Source organism: Saimiri boliviensis, chromosome 14 (assembly GCF_048565385.1).
Source record: "Saimiri boliviensis isolate mSaiBol1 chromosome 14, mSaiBol1.pri, whole genome shotgun sequence".
Lineage (NCBI taxonomy): Eukaryota > Metazoa > Chordata > Mammalia > Primates > Cebidae > Saimiri > Saimiri boliviensis.
In genome coordinates, this window is record NC_133462.1 from 6,401,361 (window position 1) to 6,428,319 (window position 26,959).

At 43.8% G+C, this 26,959-nt stretch overlaps 1 protein-coding gene across 6 annotated transcripts; it reads left to right on the forward strand.

The window, feature by feature from the left end:
* Positions 1–495: 495 nt before the first annotated feature.
* ZNF577 (zinc finger protein 577) lies at positions 496–25,897 on the forward strand. 6 transcript variants are annotated; one of them, XM_074386007.1, is made up of 7 exons: positions 496–570; positions 7,893–7,983; positions 8,710–8,880; positions 9,396–9,474; positions 11,247–11,373; positions 12,637–12,732; positions 20,564–25,897. In XM_074386007.1, the coding sequence occupies exons 4-7, from the start codon at positions 9,415–9,417 to the stop codon at positions 21,730–21,732; spliced, it is 1,452 nt and encodes a 483-aa protein (XP_074242108.1). In that variant the 5' UTR covers positions 496–570; positions 7,893–7,983; positions 8,710–8,880; positions 9,396–9,414; the 3' UTR covers positions 21,733–25,897. The 6 variants fall into 6 exon arrangements, with proteins under 6 accessions (XP_074242108.1, XP_074242105.1, XP_074242106.1 ...); XM_074386004.1 differs by lacking the exon at positions 496–570 and adding an exon at positions 593–639; XM_074386005.1 differs by lacking the exon at positions 496–570 and adding an exon at positions 6,284–6,375.
* The last annotated feature ends 1,062 nt before the right edge of the window (positions 25,898–26,959 follow it).

Genomic DNA, 26,959 nt, shown 5'->3' on the forward strand with positions numbered 1-26,959 from the left:
ACCTGAGCCCCGGGAGGTGGAGGCTGCAGCGAGCCACGATCGTGCCACTGCACTCAAGCCTGTGTAACAGAGCGAGACCCTGTCTCAAAAACGAAAAATAAAATCCCAAATCCGCGGCGGACACCGTTTTCCTTGACAAAACCACTCCTCACTCCAGCCCTCTATCCCCGAGCCCTACAGAGTCAACCGCAAAGACACCAAACCCTGACCACGGACTTCCAGGCGTTGATCTGGGCAGACCCTGACCACTGACCACTGAGATCCCTCAGGGCTGACTCCGGAGGCGCCCCAACCCCAGTACCCCGACTCCCTCTTGCTCCCGCTTCCCCCTCAAACTCCACGGCTACGTACTACGCGGGCGCCCACGGACACCCTCCTCCCCTCATCCTGCTTCCCAGACAGACCCACACACAGACCTGATTTTGCGGGGAACCCACCGAGACTTCCCAGAACCGCCACTCTCCTTACTCAATTCTTCCACTTCTGGGCCCTTACCGAACCGCCAAGCCGGTCTACGGCGGCCGAAGAGAGTCTGAAGCTGCAGGTGTACGGAGCACCGACGACAGGAAGGTAAGAAGTCCGCGTCCTCTCGTCGCTGATCCTGGAGGCGGCCATCTTTGAATACCGTATGTACTGAAGGTAAAGTAGACCTTTTCTGCCCAAGTATCCAGGGATGGCTTGGGACGGTGACGAACCCCATATTTTGGCATCTAAATCCTGCGCCCCGAGTTTCATTGATTTTCAGAGGGTCTGGCTTAGCCAAGACAAACATGGGATGGGCTACGTTCCGCTTAGCGGGACAGGGAGAAAAGTCATCCGCTTTGCACAAAGAATGACGGGAATGACACAATCGGCGCGGCCATCTTAGAAGTTAGGTGTCCGTACAAGGGAAAACGCTTTCTCCGCGGAGGGAAAAGGGCCATCACACCCTAAGGCGTATATCGCGAAAACGCTTCTACCTACGGGTGGAGGGCAAGAGGAAGATTTTGAGGACAGAAAGTGTCTGGAGAAGCAATTGAGGTACGGGGAAAGCGTTCACCCCGTCAATGGAAAGTGACGAAACAGCGACTGGCGGGAACCTCGTTTACATTTGAGAGACACGGTCCCTGCCCAGTGCAGATAAAGAGTGCAGCCACTAGCCCACCAGAAGAGGGACTCCAATACGGGAGGAGGGAATTTTCCTTGCGAGAGAAAAAGGGTCTTCTCTCTGCTAGAGATGGAGTTAGTCTTAAGGTCGGGGCTTTCTGAGAACCAAATGCCTCAAATTCTGGAAGGAATAAATAAGATGATTCCGGGAGAATGAAAAAGTTGTGCAAGCCCCGGCGCGATGAGGCGCACCTATAGTCCCAGCTACTGGGGAGCCAGAAGGTGGAGGATCGCTTGAGCCCAGGAGTTCCAGGCTGCAGTGAGCTGTGATTGCACCTATCAATAGGCACTGTACCACACAGCCTTGGCAACCCCTTCATTAGGAAAAAAGAAAAAAAAAAAAGTTGTACAAGCAAAAAATAATCGGCCGGGCACGGTGGCTCACGTCTGTAATCCCAGCACTCTTGGAGGCTGAGGCAGGTGGATCATGGGAGGTCAGGAGTTTGAGACCAGCCTGGGCAACATGGTGAAACCCTGTGTCTACTAAAAATACAAAAATTAGCTGGGTGTGGTGGTGCACACCTGTAATCCCAGCAACTTAGGAGGCTCAGGTAGGAGAATCGCTTGAACCAAGGAGGCGGAGGTTGCGGTGAATTGAGAACCGCACCACTGCATTCCAGCCTGGGCGACAGGAAGACTCCGCCTGAAAGTAAAGAATGATAGTGTAGGCAAGCTGGTATATGCATCTCAATGGGAGTTTGGGATTTCTTTTTCTTTTCTTTTTCTTTTTTTTTGAGTCAGAGTCTCACTCTGTCATCCAGGATGGAGTGCCGTGGTGCAGTGTCCACTCACTGCAACCTTTGCCTCCCAGGTTCAAGCAATTCTCCTGCCTCAGCCTCCCAAGTTGCTGGGATTACAGGCGCGCACCACTTCTATATCCTACACAAATCAGTGCTTTGTGTATTAGCCTATAAAAGTCAGCAGACTATTTTGGTGCAAGACCAGATAGTAAGTATTGCAGGCTTTACAGGTTACGTACGATCTCTTGCATACTCTATTTATTTTACTATTTAAAAATATTAAAAACCAATCTTAGCTCAAGGGCAAAGCAGACTGTGGACTAGATATGGCTCATGAGCAGCAATTTGCTAACCCCTGGAACCCTGAATTGAACAGCAAAATCCTAAAAGTGTGAGAAGAAAATACAAGAGAATGTCTTTATGATCTTAATGTGAGGAAGAATTTCTTTAAAAAGACTTAGCATAAACTATAATGGAAAATATTAAGGCCAAGGGTAGAGGGTCGTGAAATTACAGTGAGCTGAGATCGTGCCATTGCACTCCAGCCTGGGCAACAGGGCAAGACTCCCCATCTCAAAAAAAAAAAAAAAAAAGGAAAATGGGGAATTGTTTGTTTTGAGTTCCCAACATGTACAGAGCACCCTTGGCATAACTAACTCCATTTTACAAAAAGACTTCATCTTACATTTCAAAAGGCCTCATGCCAACTTGGACCAGATGTTTTGCCTAATCAATAAATACTGCATCCAACCAGAAAAGGACATAAACAGGCACACTCTAAGTCCTCACCTGACGACTCTGGCCATAAAAAGAGCAGGACTTCACAAGATTGAAACAGCGGCCTTAACAGGTACCATCTTGCTGTCACTTGCAATAAACAGCCAGTATTTGCTGCCATACGCTATGCCCACATCAAAGACTCTTCCTTTCAAGATGTTGACATCCAAAACAAGAGAAGAAAAAAAAAGAAAAAAGGGCCAGGCGCGGTGGCTCACGCCTGTAATCCCAGCACTTTGGGAGGCCGAGGTGGGTGGATCACCTGAGGTCAGGAGTTCAAGACCAGCCTGGCCATCATGGTGAAACCCCATCTTTAAAAAAAAAAAAAAAAAAAAAAAGATGTTGACATCCACCCAGATCAGGGAGGATATTCTCTGTCCATGTAGCTCTCCTTGAACTTTTTCTTACCCCTTTTCTCTTGTTAAATTTTACTTTGATGTCATATTTAATCTTTAAACATTTAAATTTATATATTGATTAAATATACTATTATGTATGGTTTGCTTTTTTTTTTTTTTTTTTTTGAGACGGAGTTTCGCTCTTGTTACCCAGGCTGGAGTGCAATGGTGCGATCTCGGCTCACCGCAACCTCCGCCTCCTGGGTTCAGGCAATTCTCCTGCCTCAGCCTCCTGAGTAGCTGGGATTACAGGCACATGCCACCATGCCCAGCTCATTTTTTGTATTTTTAGTAGAGACGGGGTTTCACCATGTTGACCAGGATGGTCTCGATCTCTCGACCTCGTGATCCACCCGCCTCGGCCTCCCAAAGTGCTGGGATTACAGGCTTGAGCCACCGCGCCCGGCCTGGTTTGCTTTATTGACTGACTTATAGAGTAGCTTGAGCCTGTGTGCCCATGGCTCTGACTACTACTGAGTGAACCAGGAGTCCTAAGGAGAATTGCCTCTGTGGGAAATCCACATAGCTTGTGGCTTTTATGATTGAAACAGCATCCGTAAAAATCTGACCTTGTTGAAAGGCACAGACAAACATGGATTTAGTTATGTCAGACTTCGCATCACTTATGACGGGGCACTGGTATTAAGTTCTGGTTGGCTGATTTACATTGCCTTACAACATTTAGAGATTTGTCTCTGCCATAGTTCACTGCTGCTGCAGCTGAAAGGAGCTTAAACTGAGGCACAGAGAGATGCAAGACCAGAGCAGAAAGAGGCATACACAAGACATTCACAAAACAGCACAAAGATACTCCGGTCTTCTTTCAGTAGTCTCAGTTGCAAGCAAAGGCACTGCAGGTTTGATTACATCATTCTGGAAAGAATGGTTGTGTGCGATTCCTTGCTTATCTGATGCCATCATAATGATGTAGGGCAGGTGAGCCCCAAATTGGGGCTTAGGCCAGGAGGGTTCTTGCTTAACCCAGGAAAGAATTTAGGGGCCCCACAGTGATGTTAGATAGAAACTTTCTTTTGTTTTGTTTTGTTTTGAGATGGAGTTTCGCTCTTGTTACCCAGGCTGGAGTGCAATGGCGCGATCTCGGCTCACCGCAACCTCCACCTCCTGGGTTCAGGCAATTCTCCTGCCTCAGCCTCCTGAGTAGGTGGGATTACAGGCACGTGCCACCATGCCCAGCTGATTTTTTTGTATTTTTAGTAGAGACGGGGTTTCACCATGTTGACCAGAATGGTCTCGATCTCTTGACCTCGTGATCCACCCGCCTCGGCCTCCCAAAGTGCTGGGATTACAGGCTTGAGCCACCGCGCCTGGCCCAGATAGGAACTTTTATTGAAGTGGCAGAGCATAGCAGCAACAGCAGAGATGCTGCTCCTTGTGGAGCAATGTGCCCAGAATCGCAGCTCAGAGGCAGCTCTTCAGTCATACTTCTGCCTACTTTTAATTACATGCAAAGTAAGGGGTGGATTATGCATACATTTCTAGAAAAACGTCGTAACTTTCAGGTCATCAGCTTATTGTCATGGAAAATGGCAATAACGCTCAGGTGTTACCACGGAAATGGTAAACTTGACATGGCATACTACGTCTTACTGTGAGATATGGCAAGATTTCTCTTCAAACAGCCTACTCAACCTTTTATTCTTTAATTCCCAGTACCCTCCCCCTACCCTTTCTTCTCCTTTCCTACTTTCTAACTTTAGTACATGCCCATGCATGCCCTAGCACCAGTGGCATTATCAGCACCAGCTCACATTCCTTTCCTTATTTTAAAAAAAACTAGCTCTCTAGTTCACCACAAACAACCCCTTCCTCCTCTCCCCTCTCCCATCACGCATCCATCTTATCAGAAACAAAATTTAAATATTTAGCCAATCAAGTCTAGTTTAAATTGCGCAGTCTGACCCCAGCCATTGGGGAAAGGACACAGGGGCAGGAGTTAACGTTAAAAATAAAAACTTCTGCCGGGCGTGGTGGCTCAAGCCTGTAATCCCAGCACTTTGGGAGGCCGAAGCGGGTGGATCATGAGGTCAAGAGATCGAGACCATCCTGGTCAACATGGTGAAACCCTGTCTCCACTAAAAATACAAAAAATTAGCTGGGCCTGGTGGCACGTGCCTGTAGTCCCAGCTACTCAGGAGGCTGAGGCAGGAGAATTGCCTGAACCCAGGAGGCGGAGGTTGCGGTGAGCCGAGATTGCACCATTGCACTCCAGCCTGGGTAACAAGAGCGAAACTCCATCTCAAAAAAATAAAAATAAAAACTTCTACTCTCCTTTGTTGTTTGTGCTCTCGTAGCAACCAGCCTTACAAAAACCACCCTCCTGCGCAAAAATAAATTTGCTTTACTAAAAAAAATCCTTCGTCTAAGTACTCATTTTTCCTCGCAACTCTAAGCCTTATTTCTAACACTTTTGAAAAGCTGCTTCTGCCCTGTTGCTGTTTTAGCTAGTCCTCAATTTGGTTTGGTGCTGGAGCCCAGCTTCTGGAGTCAGGTCCCACCTCCTCCCTTGATAGTGGCTTTCGTATTCAGTTTTTTTCATAAAACACAATTTCAAATTTCTACACTTGGTGTTTTCCAAACAGGCCTGAAGCAAAAAGCAACCTTTAATATGAATATATATGTATATAAAATAATGTATAATGAATAATGTATAAATATTACTATGAATATCAGAAACAGAGATATACTATTGTAAGATTATTTTATTATACATTAAGTGATGTAATGTCCTTGAAGTTAAATGATAAGTTCATGATTTTCTTTTTTTTTGAGGCGGAGTTTTCGCTCTTGTTACCGGAGTGCAATGGCTCACCGCAACCTCCGCCTTCTGGGTTCAAGCAATTCTCCTGCCTCAGCCTCCTGAGTAGCTGGGATTACAGGCACGTGCCGCCACGCCCAGCTAATGTTTTGTATTTTTAGCAGAGACGGGGTTTCACCATGTTGACCAGGATGGTCTCGATCTCTTGACCTCGTGATCCACCTGCCTCGGCCTCCCAAAGTGCTGGGATTACAGGCTTCAGCCACCGCACCGGGCGGGACGTTTTCAATTACTTTTCATCGACAGAGTCTGCCTACTGCGCAAAAAGGGGGACTCCGCCTGCTGTACGGCAGTAGACTTGAAAATGGCTGCTCCCAGCAAGCATCTCCCGGGCGCAACATATTGCATCATAAAGGGACGGCCCGCGCCGGTTTCCGAGTCTCTGGAAAAACGCGGTGTGACCCTAGCCGGCCGCCATCCCTGACGCCTGCGAGGGTCGCGTTTGTAGCGTGCGGGGGTCGCGCAGTGGCGGGCTGAGGTGAGCGTTTAGAGATTTAGGGTCCGTGACTCGCCTCCAGCGGTGACGACAGAGGTCATGGGTCAGGTCTGCGTGGGATTCTGGGAGTGTCTCGGGGTCAGGGAGAGCGCGTTGGCGTTTTTCTGTTGGGGGTCCGCGTTGCGGGGAGCCCTGGGGGAGTCCTCGCTGGGGGTTCGTTTCGCAGAGTCGTGCTGGGGTTTCCCGAGTCGGGGAGCTCGTGGGCTCCGCGTTGGGACCAGCGCTTGGGAGGACTTGGTGGCAGAGTAGCGCTGGGGCGGTCGTGGTGGGAAAGCGAATGATGTTAGTGTTGGAGACAGCTTGGGGCCGTTCGTGTTCATTGCTTATCACGAGCTCAAAAGATCGAGACCATCCTGGTCAACATGGTGAAACCCCGTCTCTACTAAAAATACAAAAAATTAGCTGGGCGTGGTGGCGCGTGCCTGTAATCCCAGCTACTCAGGAGGCTGAGGCAGGAGAATTGCCTGAACCCAGGAGGTGGAGGTTACAGTGAGCTGAGATCGCGCCATTGCACTCCAGCCTGGGTAACAAGAGTGAAACTCCGTCTCAAAAAAAAAAAGGGGGGGCTTGCTGGTCCCCTCGCTTCCATGCTAATGTATATTCTGTAGAAAACTTGCTTTCAGGTTCATTGCGACCCAAGTCATGACCTCCCCATCATCGTAAATACTCCTCCAGAAAATAGCTCTTGTTTAGCGTTATTTCATGTTTAGTGTTGGGATCAGGTGTCTAGGTATTGGTATGATTTTATTCGTATTTAATCTAACATCTTGACAACGACGTATTCCCATATTGCTTGCTCTTTGAGAGTTTTCCTGTTTAAACGGCTGCAGTTTCATCAAGTGGTTACTTTAATTTGGGTAGAATTGATGTAGATCCAACACTTTCAGGAACATGTGATGGATTTCCATTAACCCAAGTTTTTTTTTTTTTTTTTTTTTTTTTAAGACAAGAGTCTTGCTCTGTCACAAGGCGCCAGGCTGGAGTGCAGTGGCGCAATCTCAGCTCACTGCAACCTCCGCCACCCGGGTTCAAGCAATTCTCCTGCCTCAGCCACCCGAGTAGCTGAGACTACAGACGCGTGCCACCACGCCCAGCTAATTTTTATATTTTAGTAGAGACGGAGTTTCACTATGTTGACCAGGATGATCTCTACCTTTTGACCTTGTGATCTGCCGGCCTTGGCCTCCCAAAGTACTGTGATTACAGGCATTAGCCACCTTGCCCGGCCAACCCAAGATTTTTATTTCTTTTGACTAGCTGTAGTATTTTTCCATACGTATCTTGGACTTCTCTGGTTATGCTTATTTCTACATAATTAAAACTTTTGTTGCAAATCGCGACTTCTTTTTGCATAAGGCCTTTCCCCTTTTTCTTTTTTTGTTTCTAATTTTACTTAGTGGACAAGAGCAGAAGTTAAAAGTATATATGTTTATTCTGTCACTTCATTCTACTCATGTCATTACACAAAACTTATAAATTGATGTCTTTCTGTTTTCTAGTTGAGCATTTTTGTCACCTGCAAATAATTTTAGCCAAGTGGCAAGTGTATATGGAATAAGAAGAACCTGCTTCTGCCTCTAACTTGGGCAGGTAAATCTCTGAGTCAGTTTCCTTATTTGTGGAAAAAAAGCTGTCATAATTTCTAGTTCATACAATCATTATGAAGATCAAGAGAGCAAATGTTCTTTATGTACAAAGTGTAGTACTAAGCATGTAATAGGGTCTGAATAAATAAAACTCTGATTTACCAAGTGTTTATTTCTCTTTCCCAAGGGCTTTTGACCTTTACAATTATATTCATTTATATTTTTTCTCTTTTTTTGAGACGGAGTTTCGCTCTTGTTACCCAGGCTGGAGTGCAATGGCATGATCTCGGCTCACCGCAACCTCCGCCTCCTGGGTTCAGGCAATTCTCCTGCCTCAGCCTCCTGAGTAGCTGGGATTACAGGCACGCGCCACCATGCCCAGCTAATTTTTTGTATTTTTTTTTTATTAGAGACGGGGTTTCACCATGTTGACCAGGATGGTCTGGATCTCCTGACCTCGTGATCCACCTGCCTCAGCCTCCCAAAGTGCTGGGATTACAGGCGTGAGCCACTGTGCCCGGCCCCCTTATTTTTTTTGTTTTTAAAATCTTGTTTGATTTATGTTGCTCTGTTTCCCAATTTCATATGTTCTTGGGGGGAAGAAACATACTTTTTCTTAACGGTTTGTTCTTTTAATATGAGGCTGTATTTTATTTGCTAATATTTTATTTAATATTTTTGCATCAAGAAATGAAAAGATGTCTTACCTGTTTTGTCCTTTCTTTCTCAGTGGATTTGTGGAAGCTTGCAAAAGACAGTCTGGTTAGATGAGATACTGCATACCGATAAAAATCAGGATTTGGGCCGGGCGCGGTGGCTCAAGCCTGTAATCCCAGCACTTTGGGAGGCCGAGGCTGGTGGATCACGAGGTCAAGCGATCGAGACCATCCTGATCAACAAGGTGAAACCCGTCTCTACTAAAAATACAAAAAATTAGCTGGGCATGGTGGCGCGTGCCTGTGATCCCAGCTACTCAGGAGGCTGAGGCAGGAGAATTGCCTGAACCCAGGAGGCAGAGGTTGCGGTGAGCCGAGATCGCGCCATTGCACTCCAGCCTGGGTAATGAGCGAAACTCCTCCTCAAAAAAAAAAAAAAAAAAAATCAGGATTTGTCAGAAAATAACTTGTAATCTTAAAATCCTGACACATTAAGGAATGAGATATATAGACCGGGGGGTTGTGCAAGGTTCTTTTTGTTTGTTTGTTTTTTTGGAGGAGTCTTGCTCTGTCACCCAGGCTGGAGTGTGGTGGCTCCATGTCAGCTCACTGCAACCTCTGCCTCCCAGGTTCAAGTGATTTTCCTGCCTCAGTCTCCCCAGTATGTGTAGAGTTCTTATGTGAGAACATAGCTAAGTGACTGTTAAGACCCTGTGGGTTTTCTCTCTTTTAAACTGTGTCTCTTTTGTTTTTTTGGCAGCGGAAATAACAGGAAACACATGAAAAATGCCATGATTATAATGTCTGTGAGGAGAGAGCAAGGCAGTTCTTCAGGGGAGGTAAACATGTTATTGCTGTTAGATCTTGAGAAACATGTAGTTGACCGTGTCTTCAAATTCAGCCTCGTAATAAAGGCATGGGACATTTTCTTTGGCTTTTTCCTGTTGTTTAGTGGGGTAAGCTAAGGAAAACTGGATTGGACAAAATTCTTTGGAAACCGTGCCTTGAAAATACAGGCTTCTGGTCATCTGACTTTGCCCAGGAATACGCCTGGAGTATCCAGTAGAATTAATGGGCTGCTTAACCTTTGAATGATCCTCCATGAAGGATTCTCTCAACCATAACATATCAATAACAACCAGATTTTTGTTATTAGTACAGCGGAGACAACTAAAAGCTCCATTGTTTGGTAACAGCTTGGAATGCAGACACTGACAGTCCTTCTTTCTTACCTTCTGAACTCCAGGTTCAAAAAACAAAGCACCAGTTTATGCTTGTTTTTTTTTTTTTTTTTTTTGAAATGGAGTTTTGCTTGTTACCCAGGCAGGAGTGCAATGGCGCGATCTCGGCCACAATCTCCGCCTCCCGGGTTCAGGCAATTCTCCTGCCTCAGCCTCCTGAGCAGCTGGGATTACAGGCACGCGCCACCATGCCCAGCTAATTTTTTGTATTTTTAGTAGAGACGGGGTTTCACCATGTTGACCGGGATGGTCTCGATCTCTTGACCTCGTGATCCACCCGCCTCAGCCTCCCAAAGTGCTGGGATTACAGGCGTGAGCCACCGCGCCCGGCCTGCTTGTTTTGTTTTTTGTATGTTAACTACTGAGATGATACATAGCTACATTTGCATGCAAGAGATTCAAGCAAACAGAAGCATTTTTATCAAAAGACTCTATCTCCTTTCACCGTTTTTCTGCCCAAACTTCAACCCAAAGGGTAATTAAGTGGTCATAGTTTTGGGTCTCCATCCAGTTTCTCCCTGTGATTGACATGTGTTAGAATATGTTTATATACATTTCTGTATACATATATGTATGTACTTAACGCATGTAGAATTGTGTATATTATTACCTCTTTTTTCTCGAGATGGAATCTTGCTCTGTTGCGTAGAGCTGGAGTGCAATGGTGTTATCTTGACTCACTACAACCTCTGCCTTCCGAGTTTGAGGAATTCTCCTGCCTCAGTCTTCCAAGTAGCTGGGATTACAGGCGTGCACCACCATACCCTGCTAATTTTTGTATTTTTAGTAGAGACGGGGTTTCACCATGTTGGCCAGGCTGGTCTGGAACTCCTGACCTCAGATGATCTGCCCTCCTTGGCCTCCTAAAGTGCTGGCATTACAGGCATGAACCACTGTGCCCAGTTACACGATTACATTTTTTTAAAACATGTCTTAGATCATGTATTATTTGGGAGCTTAATTTTTTTTCATTTAAGAGAAAGCCTTGTAGATCATTGATAGCCATATATATATGTATACATCTGCCTCATTGATTTTAACATTTTTGTAGTATATTATAGCATGGAGATGCTGTAATTTAACCCTGTCTGCTTTTGATAGACATTTAGATTATTGATAAGGTTTTCATTATTAGAAACAAAGGAATAATGAACATTCTTATTGCACATTGTTTCATATCTGTGCAAATACTGCCTTAGTGCTTTTTGAGGGTAGGAAGAATTAGTGGAATTCCATGGTCCTATGGTATGTGAAATAGTCGTGTTGTGCATAATTTGTCTTGGTGAAAAGGATCAAGACATGTCTGTGTCCCTCTTTTCTACATCATCTATTGTTATCCACTTCAGATTGCATTGGAATTGTTATTATAGGGATTATTGTCATTCGAAGATGTGGCTGTGGACTTCACCAGGGAGGAGTGGCAGTTTTTGGACCCGTCTCAGAAGGTCTTGTACAAGGAAGTAATGTCGGAGAACTACAGAAACCTAGTATCAGTAGGTGAGGACAGCATCACAGTCACTTACCTTTTCTTCCTTATTTGGTAATCTCTGTACAGTCTCTTAGATAGTTAATGGTTTCACCTAAAGCATTGTATATCATAGATTTTTTTTTTTTTTTTTTTTGAGACGGAGTTTCGCTCTTGTTACCCAGGCTGGAGTGTGCAATGGCGCCATCTTGGCTCACCGCAACCTCCGCTTCCTGGGTTCAAGCAATTCTCCTGCCTCAGCCCCCCGAGTAGCTGGGACTACAGGTGTGCACCACCATGCCCAGCTAATTTTTGTATTTTTTTTAGTAGAGACAGGGTTTCACCATGTTGACCAGAATGGTCTTGATCTCTTGACCTTGTGATCCACCTGCCTCGGCCTCCCAAAGTGCTGGGCTTACAGGCGTGAGCCACCGCGCTCGGCCTCATAGATTTTTTTTGTTGTGGTAAAATATATAACATAAAATTTACCATCTTAACCATAAGTGTGCAGTTCAGTGGGATTAAATGCATTCACAATGTAATGAATCCACCACCACCACTACCATCTGTCTTCTAAAACTGAAACTCTGTACCCATGAAACAACAACTATTCATTCCCTCACTTCACACCAGCCCCTGGCAATCACCCTTCACTTTTGACCTCTCTAAGTACCTTATATATTTGTGCCTGGCATATTTCACTTAGTATGATGTTCTCAAGGTTTATCCATGTTGTAGCATGTTTCAGAATTTCCTTTTTAAGGCTGAGTAATATTCTTTTGTATGTATATACCATCTTTTGCTTATCCACATATCTGTTAAGGAACACTGGGTTGCTTCCATGTTTTAGCTCTTGTGAATCATGGTTCTATGAATATGGGTGTACAAATATCTCTTTGAGACCCTGCTTTCTATTCTTTGGGGTATATAGCCAGAAGTGGAATTGCTGGGTGACACGGTAATTCCATTGTTAATTTTTTGAGGAACAGGTTTCTACAGTGTCAGTACCATTTTACATTCCTACCAGGAGTACACAGGATTCCAGTTTCTCCACATCTTTGCCAACAATTGTTATTTTCTGTTTTGTTTTGTTTTTGATAGTAGCTGTTCTAATGGATATGAGTGTCATAGACTTACATTTTCCTCCCTGGCACAAAGCGGATATGCTCTTCTCCTGAGTAAAGATTTTTACTTTATCCAAGTACAAATGCTGTGGTTCCTCAGACATAACTCTCTCCATTTTCATTGATTCCCCAAGCATAAATGCCAACTGTTGAGTGATTTCTTGTTTACAGGGTATCAAGGCACCAAGCCAGATTCACTCTTCAAGTTGGAGCGAGGAGAACCCCCATGGGTAGTAGAAGGAGCAGCCCACAGTCAAACCTGTGCAGGTAAGGGAGTGAAAACTAAGAAAATGGGGAGAAATGGCCTGAAAATCCAAGCTGGTCAGAAAATGGTTGATGCTTTTAAAGTGTTCTTTAGAGGACCTTACACTAGTTGGTGGCCCAGTAACCTAGTCAGCAGCCCTTCTGCGTCTGTCCCCACCCCTAATAGAGCTCTCCTTTCCCTGCTCTCAAAGGATCATGTCTTCCTTTCTTCTGTTTTCTGGATCTGATTTCAGTCCATGTCCTTGAATTCTTACCTGATTCCATTCTTCCCAGGCTGCTCCCAGCTTTTCTCTTCCTGCTCCCTACCTTACTTGCTTTGAAATTCCTCTCAAAACCCATCTGGATTGTGTTGCTTTTAGCACTTCAGTCGCTTAAGCATATCCCGGCCCCATTGGAAAGGGCTGATTTCCTTTACTGAAAATCATCTCACCTTAACTCACGTGAAAGCCCTCACACCTTGTCTCTCTGGGTGTCTCTGTTGACTTATTCACCTCCTGCTCCCCTGCCTTCCCAGCTTCTGTTTTCTTTTTATGTTCTCCTGAGTCTCCTGGTAGAAGTTTAATTTATTCTGAAGGCCTGAGCCTTCACAAATTGACATCTCTGCTACTAATGTCTCGTCTGCACTCTAACCCCCTGTGTGTTGCCAGCCACCAGGACAGCTGTCCAAATATTTCCTTCTTCCAGTATGTGAAACCAGGATCCTCCTTTCTCCCAGATGTTTCTACTATCAGATACTCATATGTAATAAAGATTTCAGCTATGTCTTCTGACAAATAGCCTCATGTGGATATCTCCCTTACTGTTATCTCACCTATCTTCTTGTTCTGTATTTTGCCAGCACCCAGGACGATTATTCTGTGAAATTCTTTCCTTCCCTGCGCATTATATTTAGGTTCTGCTGTACTGCTCACCACTCCGGTATGTGGTCACCTTGGAGTTGCCTTGAATCGTCTCTGTTTACTCTGTTCTTTGTCTGAACATCTCAGCTGCTCCTGTCACTTTTAATTGTTTTGAAAAGGCCTTTTGAACAGTCCGCTCTCAATTCCCACCTCACAGTAGGCCATGGTAATAGAGGTTTGCACTGTCTCCATTGCTACACATGTTGACTGACTTCCGTTTTTTTGTGAGTTCCTTTCGATGTTACGGTTTCATTCCCCACTGGGCAGGGGCAATCAAGGCACTGGAACTTAATGAGAAGACATGAAGAGTGAGTGTTGGTTGAAGAAGCAAGAGGTCCATATATATGCAGAGATTCAAAAGAGAAGAACCCAGCCACGTTAAAAAAAAGTATCAGGGTTGTGGTGGGAGAGTCAGACGATGTCCATGTGAGAAAATTATTCCAAGGAGGAAGAAGGCATATATTTTATTGAATGCTGCAGATAATGTCAAGTAACATGAGGACTGACATCTGTGCACTTGATCATGTTGTATTTTTACATCCGGATACTGCTCTCTTTCACTGTCAGCTCATGTTTCACTACCAAGAAGTAGTTTTTGACTAGTTGAGGGTACATTTGGAGTTTCCTCCTTTTTTTTTTTTTTTTTTTTGAGACAGTTTTGCTCTCGTTGCCCAGGCTGGAGTGCAGTGGCTCAATCTCAGGTCACTGCAACCTCCACCTCCTAGGTTCAAGCATTTTCCTGCTTCAGCCTTCTGAGCAGCTGAGATTACAGGCACCCACCACCACCCCTGGTAATTATTTTTTGTGTGTGTTTTTAGTAGAGACAGGGTTTCATCATGTTGGCGGGGCTGATCTCAAACTCCTGACCTCAGGTGATCCACCCATCTTGACCTCCCAAAGTGCTGGGATTATAGGCATGAGCCACTGCGCCCGGCCGCCTTCTTTTCTGACTTCTATCTCCTTTGTGTCTATGCTGCACTAACTTAGTAACGGTCATATTTTGTTTTGTATGTGTTTTGTTTTACTGGTTGGTATGAGGCTTCTTTTTACCATATCGAGAAAAGGGTTTGTGTCTTACTGTCCTTGCTTAATGTGGTCTCCATAGTAGTTCACTAACAAAACTGCTTGCCTGCATTCATCACAGCTCTCTTGAGTGCAGGTTTTGTTTTGCTTCATTTTGGTTTTACACTTTTGTCTTTTAATCATGGATGTGCATAAAAGCATTTTCAAACTACAGGCTGTGTCTCTTGAGATTCTACTTCTGATTTGTTAGATACAGGGAGTGACCTGAGCATTTGAAGTTCACGAGGGTTGGCAGGCACTTCTGCCTGGAACCCTGTAGCTAAAAAGCCAGCATTTTAATAGGCTCCAAGAGAGACTACAATGTAATGAAGGACATAGGTGTGTAAAGTTTTTAAATTTTGAGCATTTGGGCTGGGCACGGTGGCTCACGCCTGTAATCCCAGTACTTTGGGAAGCCGAGGCAGGCGCATCAACTGAAATCGGGAGTTCAAAACCAGTTTGAACAACTTGGAAAAACCCTGTCTCCACTAAAAATACAAAAAATTAGCTGGGTGTGGCGACAAAGTGCATGACTGTTATCCCAGCTACTCAGGAGGCTGAGGCAGGATAGTCACTTGAACCCGAGAGGCAGAGGTTGCGGTGAGCCGAGATCATAGCATTGCACTCCAGCCTGGGCAACAAGAGCAAAACTTTGTCTCAAAAAAAAAAAAAAAAAAAAAAATTTGATTATAAGGCGTTTTGGTATATTACAAGGCTATGCAAAATGAATCGTCAAGTAGGTACAAAGACAGTAACAGGTGTCAAATAAACATATAAAAAGTGTTTCAGAGAATAAAGTACTGTTTTTATAAGCATGATAAAATATTTTTTGCAGGAAGAATGCTGGATTTTGGATAAAAATGATGATGGAAGGCCTTCATCAATGGGTCAATAACAATATAAAGAAAACTTTGTAGTAGGAAATAGGAGGATGAGATGGGAGATGCTCAATAGATTGGCCTGTAGGGGACAACGAGAAAGGAAATGGCTGATTACTCTGGGTTTTATGTTAATAGTTGGCTTAGAAAGTGTGAATTTGGTTTTGTTTTATCCTTTTTTGTTTTTTGGAGACAGAGTCTTGCTCTCTCCCAAGCTGGAGTGCAGTGGCATGATCTCCACTCACTGCAGCCTCCGCCTCCCACTTCCCAGGTTCAAGCGATTTACTCCCTCAGCCTCCTGAGTAGCTGGGATCACAGGCACGCATCACCATGCTTGGCTGATTTTTGTATTTTCAGTAGAGACTGGGTTTCACCATGTTGGCAAGGCTGGTCTTGGACTCCTGACCTCAGGTGATCCACCTGCCTCGGCCTCCCAAAGTGCTGGGATTACAGGCTTGAACCACTGTGTCCGGCCTGTTTCATCTTTCTTTGCTAGTTCTAGAGAGTCTTGCTTGATAGGTAGAGTCATTGTAATATTAGGAAGGTATAACTTGGGGTTCTAGGATGAATAGAAGATAAGGCAGATGAATGTTTTCCTGGATGGGGAGTGATTCCTCAGAATGTCTAACTGATGAGTGCCAGAGATGATGTTGGAATGGAAGTTAAGGAAGAATGTGGTATTAGTTGAAAGACGAAAATTTGGAGATGACTGTATCAAGGAGATTATAATGGCAAATATAGATAATAGTCTGTGTCTATGCTGGCCAATGCATTGGGCACAGGCTACATGTAGTTATACAAATTTAATTAAAATTAGGTAAAATTAAAAATTCAGTTCTTTTTTTTGTTGTTGTTGAGACAGATTCTTGCTCTGTCGCCTAGGCTGGAGTGCAATGTCATGATCTTGGTTCACCGCAACCTCTACCTCCTGGGTTCAAGCAGTTCTCCTGCCTTAGCTTCCCAAGTAGCTGGGATTACAGGCGCCCATCACCACACCCAGCTAATTTTATTTTGTATTTTTAGTAGAGACAAGGTTTCATCATGTTGGCCAGTCTGGTCTCCAACTCCTGTCCTCAAGTGATCTGCCTGCCTCGGCCTCCGAAAGTGCTGGAATTACAGGTGTAAGCCACTGTGCCTGGTCCAAAAATTCAGTTCTTTAGTCACCCTGGCCACACTGAAGTACTCAATAGCCACACATAGTGGCTACCATATTGGAAAACACAGATATAGAACATTTCCATCATTGCAGAGGGTTTTGCATTTGACACAGTCAGAATATTATTAAACTGAGTGGAGACATAGTTAATATTGACTAATTTCCACTGGTCAATATGATTGTGACACTTCCCTGGGAAAAGGCAAGGTGATCTAGGGAACTATTTTTTAAATCATATGTATCTGGAATACTGAATATTGTATGGTTGTTTCATACCTGTAAAGGGGAAAAATTGTTTTTCTACTCTTATGGAATGCATCTGACACCAAATGTTTAGGGGTTTTCCTCACACCAACCAGTTCTCCAACTCTCCTGACACCAGCTGGGTGTCGCACAATATCACTGTGACGTGAACTACCTGAAGTTAGTACAGACCCCACAGGTTAAGGGCTCAGTCTCACAAGACTGTTTCCGACTTCAAATACCAGTCATAAGTAGCAGACTCCCACGTTACCTACATTTCTGACTTGACCACAAATAGGTGGTTCCCACGATCCCCTTCTCAGTTTCGATAATTTGTTGTGACTGCTTATAGAATCCTGGGAAACACGCTTGATTTATTACAAAGACCATGATAAAGGATGCAGCCAGATCAAGAGGTGTGTAGGGCAAGATCTAGAAGGGTGCCAAGCACTGGAGTTTCTAACTTCAGGGAGCTGGAGTGAATCACTCTTCCAGTATGTGAGTATGCTCACTAACCTGGAAGCTCTCTGAAGTCTATCTTGTAATTGTTTTTGTGGAGGCTTCATCACTTAGATATGATTGATTAATCTCTAGCCTGGCTGGGCATGGGGGTTCATGCCTGTAATCCCTGCACTTTGGGAGGCTGAAGCGGGCAGATCACCTGAGGTAAGGGCTTGAAGACCAGCCTGGCCAACATGGCGAAACCTCATCTCTACTAATACAAAAATTAGGTGTGGTGGTACACGCCTATAAATCCCAGCTACTTGGGAGGTTGAGGCAGGAGACTCACTGAGGCGAAGGTTTCAGTGAGCTGAGATGGCACTACTGCATTCCAGTCTGTGCAGAGCGAGACTGTCACAAAAAAAAAGAGAAAAAAAGTCCTGGGCGTGGTGGCTCATGCTTGCTATCCCAGCAATGTGGGAGGCCACGGTGGGTGGATGACTTGAGGTCAGAAGTTTGAGACCAGCTTGGCCAAAATGGTGAAGCCCCGTCTCTACTAAAAATAAAAAATTAGCCAGGCATGGTCACTGGTGCCAGTAATCCCAGCTACTCAGGAGACTCAGACTCAAGAATTGTTTGAACCTGGGAGACAGAGGTTGCGGTGAGCTGAGATTGTGCCACTGCACTCCAGCCTGGGCGACAGAGTGAAAACTCATCGCAAGAAAAAACAAAAAACAAAAACATCAGTCCTATGTGGAGGATGTGACCAACCCCCATCTTGAAACTGTCTAGGAGCCCATCAAGATTTGCCTCATTAGAACAAAATATGCCCTCATCACCCAGGAGCTTCCAAGGGATTTAAGAGCTCTGTGTCAGGTACCGGAGTCAGAGACCAAACATTAGAATTGCTCCCAGCACCCCTGTCACTCAGGAAATTGCAAGGGATGTAGGAAGTCTGTGCCAGGAACCAGGGGTGAAGTCTAAATATGTATTTATTATTTTATCACAGTATCTCAGTGTCTACATAGCAAGTTGGAGCGTTGACTACGGTATTGCTCTAAGTTGGTGTTTTAGGAAAATTTGATTTTGTTGTGCAGTTGGAAAAGGGGGGAAAGATTTTGTAACTAGGTGGTTATTGAGTATTTTGCCTCAGTGACCTTGAAAGGAAATGTTGTGCATCCTGTATTCTGATTTTCCAGTTCTAAACCTTTGTTACTAAAACCCACACTGCTTATTTGCTCGGTCAGCACAGACATAGTTTGATGTCTCTGGATGGTCTTTTCAAATTCTCTATGCATATCCCTCTCCCAAAACTCTTAAGACTCCAAGTGCATGAAGCTCTTGTCCTAGGCCCTCCTGTTTCTCTGTCTATCCTTCCTAAAGAGTCTCATCTAGTCCTACACAGTCCCAAGTATTTGAATAATGTTTATATACTTGTGACTTAAAATTGTAATCTTATGTCTAGAACTTTCTCCATACTCATAGATCTGTATACTTGATACGGTCTCTTTAATTATGTATTATTCATCTCAAGCCTTTACAGGCCTCTAAATGGAGCATGCATTCCCCCCTGCCCCAGTGGCAAACTTATGCCCCTAATCTCCCTTATTTTATTAAATGGTACCAGCACCTGTATAGGGGTTTAAGCCACATATTGGGCAGCGATCGTCAGTTCTTCCCTGTCTACTGCAACGTTTGTTGTAAGAGTGAATCTTAATCTCTTCCTCCTCCATCCTTCTGTCCTTGCTTTTTCACATTTCTCCATCTCCTTTGTAATTGTTCCTGATCAAGCCACCTGAATTCTGCCATCGCCTCCAATGTATTCTTTTCTATAATTTTATCTCTCCATTTGATCCTCCATAGAATAGTAGTGTTGGGACTGTCAATTCGGAACGTTTTCTTGGCAAAAAGTGTTTGGTGGCTTACTGCCATTGTTCTTAGCATAAATTCCAGTTTCTAACAAAGTCTTCCTACAAAATCTCTGTGTTGTTAATTCTGCCAGCCCTGCCAAACTTTTGTATTTCTACTTCATTCAAACTCAGGATATTCCAAGCATACCAGCTTCTCTTACCTTTTTTTGTTTTTTGAGACGGAGTTTCGCTCTTGTTACCCAGGCTGGAGTGCAATGGCGCGATCTCGGCTCACCGCAACCTCCGCCTCCTGGGTTCAAGCAGTTCTCCTGCCTCAGCCTCCTGAGTAGCTGGGATTACAGGCACGCACCACCATGCCCAGCTAACTTTTTGTATTTTTAGCAGAGACGGGGTTTCACCATGTTGACCAGGATGGTCTCTTGACCTTGTGATCCACCCGCCTCGGCCTCCCAAAGTGCTGGGATTACAGGCTTGAGCCACTGCGCCCGGCCCTCTCACATTTTTTTGGATGACACCTAAGTTTTTTCTGCCTCTGGGTTTTCACACTGGCTGTTCCCTTTTCTTGGAATGTTCTTTATTTTGTTCTTTGCATAACATTGCTCGTTCTTACCCTATGATGTGAGCTACTTCCTTTGTACAGTTCTTCACATTCTGTAATTTTCCTGCTTCTCTGCATACCTGTCGATTCTCTGTTTTTACCTAATGACAGGTTCATGGAGACAGAGACTATATTATTAGTCACTGTAGTATCCCAAGTACCTGTCCATTCAGTGTTTGTTGGGTGAATACATCCATCTCCTCCATCTGTTTTTGATTTGTTCCAGTTGCAGTGTGTTTCTGTTTCTACTTCCGTCTCCATTTGCAAGGTCCTTTTTGGGAGGCAGCCCAAGTTGTATTTACTCGTTATGGAGTACCCATTGTTGTTGCCAAAGTTGCTGTGTTTTCTTTTTGTTGTTTTATAGTATCATCCTTTTTCACAGAGTGTGAGGTACATTACTCTGAGACTGTGATCTTACAAAAGCCAGCCGAAACCATGGTATTTTTGCGCCTTCTGCCACCTCCACAAAAAATTATCATGGGTTCTGTTCTTTTTCCTAGAAGAAATATAAGGGATTGACCATATGCAGTGGTACCCAGAAAACCAAAATGAGCTTAAAAATTTAGAAAGATGTCAGCAAAGTTCTGCCCTTGGAAATAAGTTTGGTTTATATAAGAGTAGTGTTCCTTTAATATAAAGACACAATAAGTTTGGCTCACATTGTAAATGTTTGCAATCTCATTTAGGTTTTGTTATCCAGAATACAAGATATGCAGGAAAAGATTCTGATGCATTTGGTGGATATGGGAAATCACGCCTCCATATCAAGCATGACAAAACCCTTACTGGAATTAAATACCATAGATGTGTTAAACCCAGTAGCACTAAATCACAGCTCAGTGACCATCAAAAAATGTATGCAGGAGAGAAACCACATGAATGCAGTGTGTGCGGGAGAGGCTTCTCCAGGAAAGCACAGCTTCTTCAACATCAGAGAACTGAGAGAGGAGAGAAACCCCATGGATGTGGTGAATGTGGGAAAACATTTATGAGGAAGATTCAGCTCACTGAGCATCAGAGAACTCACACGGGAGAGAAACCCCATGAATGTAGTGAATGTGGAAAAGCCTTCTCCAGAAAGTCACAGCTCATGGTCCATCAGAAAACTCATACAGGAGAGAAACCCTACAGATGCAGTGAATGCGGAAAAGCCTTCAGCCGGAAGTGCCTGCTCAGTAGACATCAGCGATCCCATACTGGAGAGAAACTCTATGGGTGCAGTGTGTGCGGGAAAGCCTTTTCCCAGAAGGCATACCTCATTGCACACCAGAGACTTCACACAGGAGAGAAGCCTTATGAATGCAGTGATTGTGGAAGAACTTTCTATTTTAAGTCAGACCTGACCAGACATCAGCGGATTCATACAGGAGAGAAACCTTATGAATGTAGTGAGTGTGAAAAAGCCTTTAGAAGCAAGTCGAAGCTCATTCAGCATCAGCGTACTCACACTGGAGAGAGACCATATTCATGCAGCGAGTGTGGCAAAGCCTTTGCCCACATGTCAGTCCTCATTAAACATCAGAAAACTCACATAAGAGAGAAAGCCATAAATTCACCGAAGGTGGAGAAACTTTCCTCCAAGAGTCATGCCTCCTTATACATGAGTGAACTCATGCAGGAGCAAAACACTGTGAACACAGTACCTATAGAAATGCCTTCGTCAAGAACCCCTCCATTGTTAAACATTAGTGAGCTCCTAGTGGGTAGAAATGTAGTGATTGTGGAACCACCTTTTCCAAGAAATCAAGCCTTTGTCGTGAATCAGGAATTCGAACGGGGAATAAGCCTTGCAAATGAAGTAAATGTGGCCCCGTCAATAATAAATTATATCTTATATCTTACAGATACTGTATAAGAATAAATCTTCTGATACCAGAAAGGTGGGAAAATCTTTAGCAGGAATCCTCCAACCATTATATGCCAGATAGCTCATTTAGGGCTGAAATTATGGAGACACTGGTGGTGGAGGACATTTCTGTGAGAAGCTAAACCTGTTAAACACGATTGAAATCATGTTGGATAGAAATGCAGGTGTTATGAGGAAGCCCTTACCTGGAGATGGTATCTCAATTGGTATCAAAAGAATTCTTACAGGAATGTTTATGAAAGATTGTGATGGTATTTTTAGTGCTAAATTGTGCCTCGTGTGTCAAAGATAACAGACAACTTTAGAGGCAATGGAGATGGAAAACATTTTTAGTAAATTTTTTATGGGAGAATTTATAGAAAAAAAGTCTTGAAAGTGAGAAATGATGGAAACTCACCAAATTAACTCATGTATCACACTTTTATGCCTTGAGAGTCTTGGAGGGACATGTTTAATAAATGACATCTTGAGCCCCAGGAATAGTAGTATGTAACGAAAACCTATGAATGTAACAAATATGGAAGTAAAACTGTTAAGTTTCTTATGGTTGCTGCACCAAGCAAACACAGATTTGATGGCTTAAAATGACGCAAAATCATTATCCTACAGGTCTGGAGGTCTGGAGTCTAAATGCATCTCACAGGGCTAAATCAAGCTGTTGACAGGGCTACTTTTCTTTTCGGAGACTCTAGGGGAACGTCTTTCCTTGTCCTTCAAGCTTCTACAAGCTGCCCAATTCTGTGGTTTGGGGCCTCCTTTCAAAACCAGCAGTGACCAGTCAGTCTTACATCACTCTTAACACTTGAGTGTTCTGTCTCCCTCTTCCATGTTTCAGAATCCTTGTGACTACATTGGGAAAATTCAGATAAACCAGGATAATCTCCCTATCTTAATAATTATGATCCAAGTATGTTAAAATTTTTATTGTATAATCAGAGAATCTTATGATTGTTACATGTGAACATTGTAGATGCTCTTGAAATGTTAAAGTCACATCAGCACTGGAAAATAACTCCTACATGTCCAAAAAGAACATGTGATTTATGATGCTTGAAATGTTGTCAAGCATAAATTTGTATCTATTCTGAAATCATATAAATTAATTTTATATAATTTCAGGCCAGGCACAGTTGCTCACACCTGTAATTTCAGCACTTTGGGAGGCCAAGGCAGGAAGATCACTTGAGCCCAGGAGTTTGAGACCACCCTGGGCAATGTAGCAAGACTATATCTCTACCAAATAAATAAATAAATAATAGCTAGACGTAGTGGTATGTGCTTATCGTCCCAGCTACTTGGGAGGCTGAGGCAAGAGGATTGCCTGAGCCCAGGAGTTCTGGGCTGCATTGAGCAATGATCATGCCACTTGCAATCCAGCCTGGGTGACAGAATAAGCCTCTTTCTAAGAAAGAAAAAAAAAGCTAACATACTTTATTATGAGTATGGAATACATATGACATAATGAACCTGGATACTGACTAATCTTTTTCATAGTCAACTCCAACAATCCCTTTTTCTTTAGCGATAAATGTCTAATGTATGTAATCTCCTGCCTTAAATATCTAAAAAAGATACACAATATTATGAGTGAACTTCATCAGACATTGAGTAAAGGACTCAGGACGGCTTTCCATGAGAGAAAGGAAGCAATGAAATGAGCCTTATGATTGCTCCAGCTTAGTGCCTGGAGAATGTTTCCAGTCTGCGGCATTGAGGGGAGAAACCCAAGCAGATCCCAGCCATCTTTCAGAATTGAGACAGTTTTGGATTTGAGGAATTCAAGGTAGCCCAAATTTGTGAGTTGGATTACTGGGGAAGAGCTGCACTCAGAATTGAGAGTTCCATAGTTTCCCCCACAAGCCTTTGAGTCATAAGCAGCACATGTATGTGAGGAAACCGCCCCCCCCACCCCGTCCCCAGGTTGGAGGAAGAACTATAGGAAATGAACAGGCAGAAAAATCCTTGGATGCTTCACAAGGTTTGGAGTAATCGGCATTTCCACCAGCTGGAATGGAAATGCCTCCTAACATTTGGAGAATCATAGTGGACCTTAAGAGGAGTATTGCTTCTATGGGTGGCTCAGATTTGCTCTATATTAAAGGCTGCCTTGAACCCTCCTCACAAAACATACATACAAGCTACGAAAAGGCCAAACTTTCCAGGTTTTTAGCAGTTTTCCAGAGACTAATACAAAGCCATCTGTCAGTAATTGGCCATGTCTGGCATCCAATCAAAAAACTTACCCAGGTGTGCAAAGAAGCAGGAAAATACAACCACGTAACGTGAAGAAAACTCAAAGAGACCCAGAAGTGACACACTGATAGAGTTACCAGTAAAGGATGTTGGAAACAGATGCTATAAATGTCCCATATGTTCAAGAGGGCTGAGTAAAGTAGATTATAAAAGTTATAATTTATAGAGGGTTTCCCTCCACCTGAACAAGGGAGAGATGAAGCTTGGTCTAGTTCCTGGAGTCAATGCCCCGAGGTGGTTCAGCCTCCCAGGGAGGGACCAGAAGGAGGCAATTGGGACCAGGTTCCCTGAGGGAGAAGTAAGCACTGCTGAATTTGTGGAGTGTCATTTACCCTGTGTTTAGCCTCTCTGCCTTTTCTGGGAACTGAGACTTCTGAGCAGGGCTGCTGACCTTCCTGGGAAGTGTAATTTGGGCATGGGCAGTGCCTAAGACACCTGTGCTGGGCTGTTGAGGTTTCTGGGAAGTACAGTTAGGAGGCCTAACAACTCTTATTCTAGTTAGCGGCCGGTACGTCTTGACCGTTTAGCCCTGGTAGTGGTTTCTGGCACACATCTGCCTTCGGCCATTTTTCTCCATGTGAGTGAATTCTATCTGGGTGTTCAAGACAGTGGAAGAGGTAACAAAACCTTAGCCAGTGCTTGCTGGGGCTTCTGTAGGCAGCATTATGAGGCAATTGGCTTGGGCATATCAGTTCTGAGCTCCTGTGGCAGTTCTGCTTTGGCTGGGGCAGACTTTGGTAGGTCAGACTCAGTCAGTTCTTGGTGAGTCTGCCCTGCTGTGTGGCTGAGGTGGGAAGCAGCCCTACAGACCTGTTTGTTCTTGTTCTTCTTGCCCTCATGGGCCAGATGGATCCCATGTTGGAGGCTGGGGAGGGGACTCGGGGCATGGGTCTTACTTAACCTTACTTTGCTGACTTTCTCCTTTTACACCCCAGATGAAACGTTTTTAGGTGTGTAGGTGTCTGTGTGTGCTACGGGATGTCCAGAACTGGTCTATTAACAACTGCGTCAGTGTGAACAGAAAGCTTTTAGAGCAGTGTCTACAGTGCAGTGCTTTGAGGACAAAGAAACTTTTCAACTTCTAAGTGGGAAGATGATTTATGTATACAGAAATTTGACACATTTAAAAACCTAGCAACTCCTGGTACACAGATTTACAGATTCCACCCACTTTGTCTTGATTCCCAGTTTAGAACTTAGGTCTGTAGATTCTAGAACCTTCCAGAAGTCCATTGTCAGTTCTCCCACCAGAAGTTGTCTGGCTCTGATCCCATGCAAGGGAGAAGATAATCCAGGTTCGCATTGCCTTTTTCTTTATGTATATTTAGGGGTGGAGGTAGAGGACTGGAAATTCCCGATTGGTCCTGATTAGTCTGACCTTTGAGGGCTTTTTCAGCCTTAGCTTTGTGCTTTTAAAAAGGTGTCCTTCATTAAGAGAGGGAAATTTAGTCATTGTCACAATTCTAATAGCTGAGCCCTTCTCTGAAATGTCTCCTTTACTCTTGGTAAGAGATCTTTGCAAAAAGGTTCAGAATCAGAAAAGACAACAGCTAGATCATACCTTAGAAATGACAGCTTTTTCCTAAGAACAGAAGAAAATGATAAAAGCCAAGGGGAGATTTTGTTTCTTACTTTTGCCTTTCTCTCCAATGGATTTGCAAGGCCTAATACAAATCACTATTATAGGAAAATACACACATTTCTAGTTTAAAAATTTAGGGAAAACCAAGCAGAAACCATAAAATCAAGGTTCAGACAAAGGTAGAATGAGGAAATGTAGCTTCATGCAAAGTGCACTAAGTTTGAATACAGGTGAATAAATATGTAAGACGGAAGGAAGGTATGATGTACTTAAGTTGTTTGATACTTTTTTTTTTTCTTGAGACAGAATCTCTCTCTGTTATCTAGGTTGGAGTTCAGTGGCACAATCTTGGCTCACTGCAACCTGTGCCTCTTGGGTTCAAGTGATTCTCTTGCCTCAGCCGCCTGAGTAGCTGGGATCAAGGTATGTACCACCACACCTGGCTAAGTTTTGTATTTTTAGTAGAGATGCGGTTTCACCATGTTGGCCAGGTTGGTCTCAAACTCCTGACCTCAGGTGATTTGCCCACCTCAGCCTCTCAAAGTGCTGGGATTATAGGCTTGAACCACCATGCCTGGCTTGTTTTTGATGTTTCTGGTGTCAATAATGTATTAATTTTCTGTTGATGCCAAAACAGAGTCTCACAAATATTTAGCAGCTTGAAACAACACATTTACTATCTTAACGGTTCTTTAGATCAGCCTGGGTGACACAGTAAGACCCTGCCCCTATTCCAGTACTATTTTTGCTTGCTTCATAAGTGACTAGAAAATAAATAATTTATTGTGTATTCTCAAAAAGCTAGAAGAGAGGATTTTGAATGTTCACCACACAAAGAAATGATAAATGTTTTAGGTGATGGATATGCTAATTATGCTGATTTGACTATTATACATTGTATACATGTATCAACATATCACTGTGTTTCCCTTAAATATGTGCAATTATGACATGTGAACTAAAACCAGGAGAATATACTGCATCCCTAACTGTTAATCTAAACCATCATCAGCCCTGACTGCTTCCCAAAATTACAGCTTCGTAAAACCAAGTCAACTTTTTGGAATTTCTGTGGACACAAACAGTAGGCATGACAAACTAAACATTATGAAGACAGTATCTCCAATTCTCCTATTCCCTGACCTGCCCCTTCCTTCGTTTTCTTTCCTTTAGGAATCAGAGCCATTGTCCTCTCAATTGATGAAACGCCAAGTCTAAAATTTATTATTGATTTTTCTCTCATTTGGTAACCAGAATCCAAGTGCTGCTGAATTTATGTGCCCCAAGAATCACCTCCAGTGATGCCATGCACATACAGTCCCATGCCATCTCTTGCCTAGATGCCTGAACTAGCTTTCACAGATAACTCTCTCTCCATGA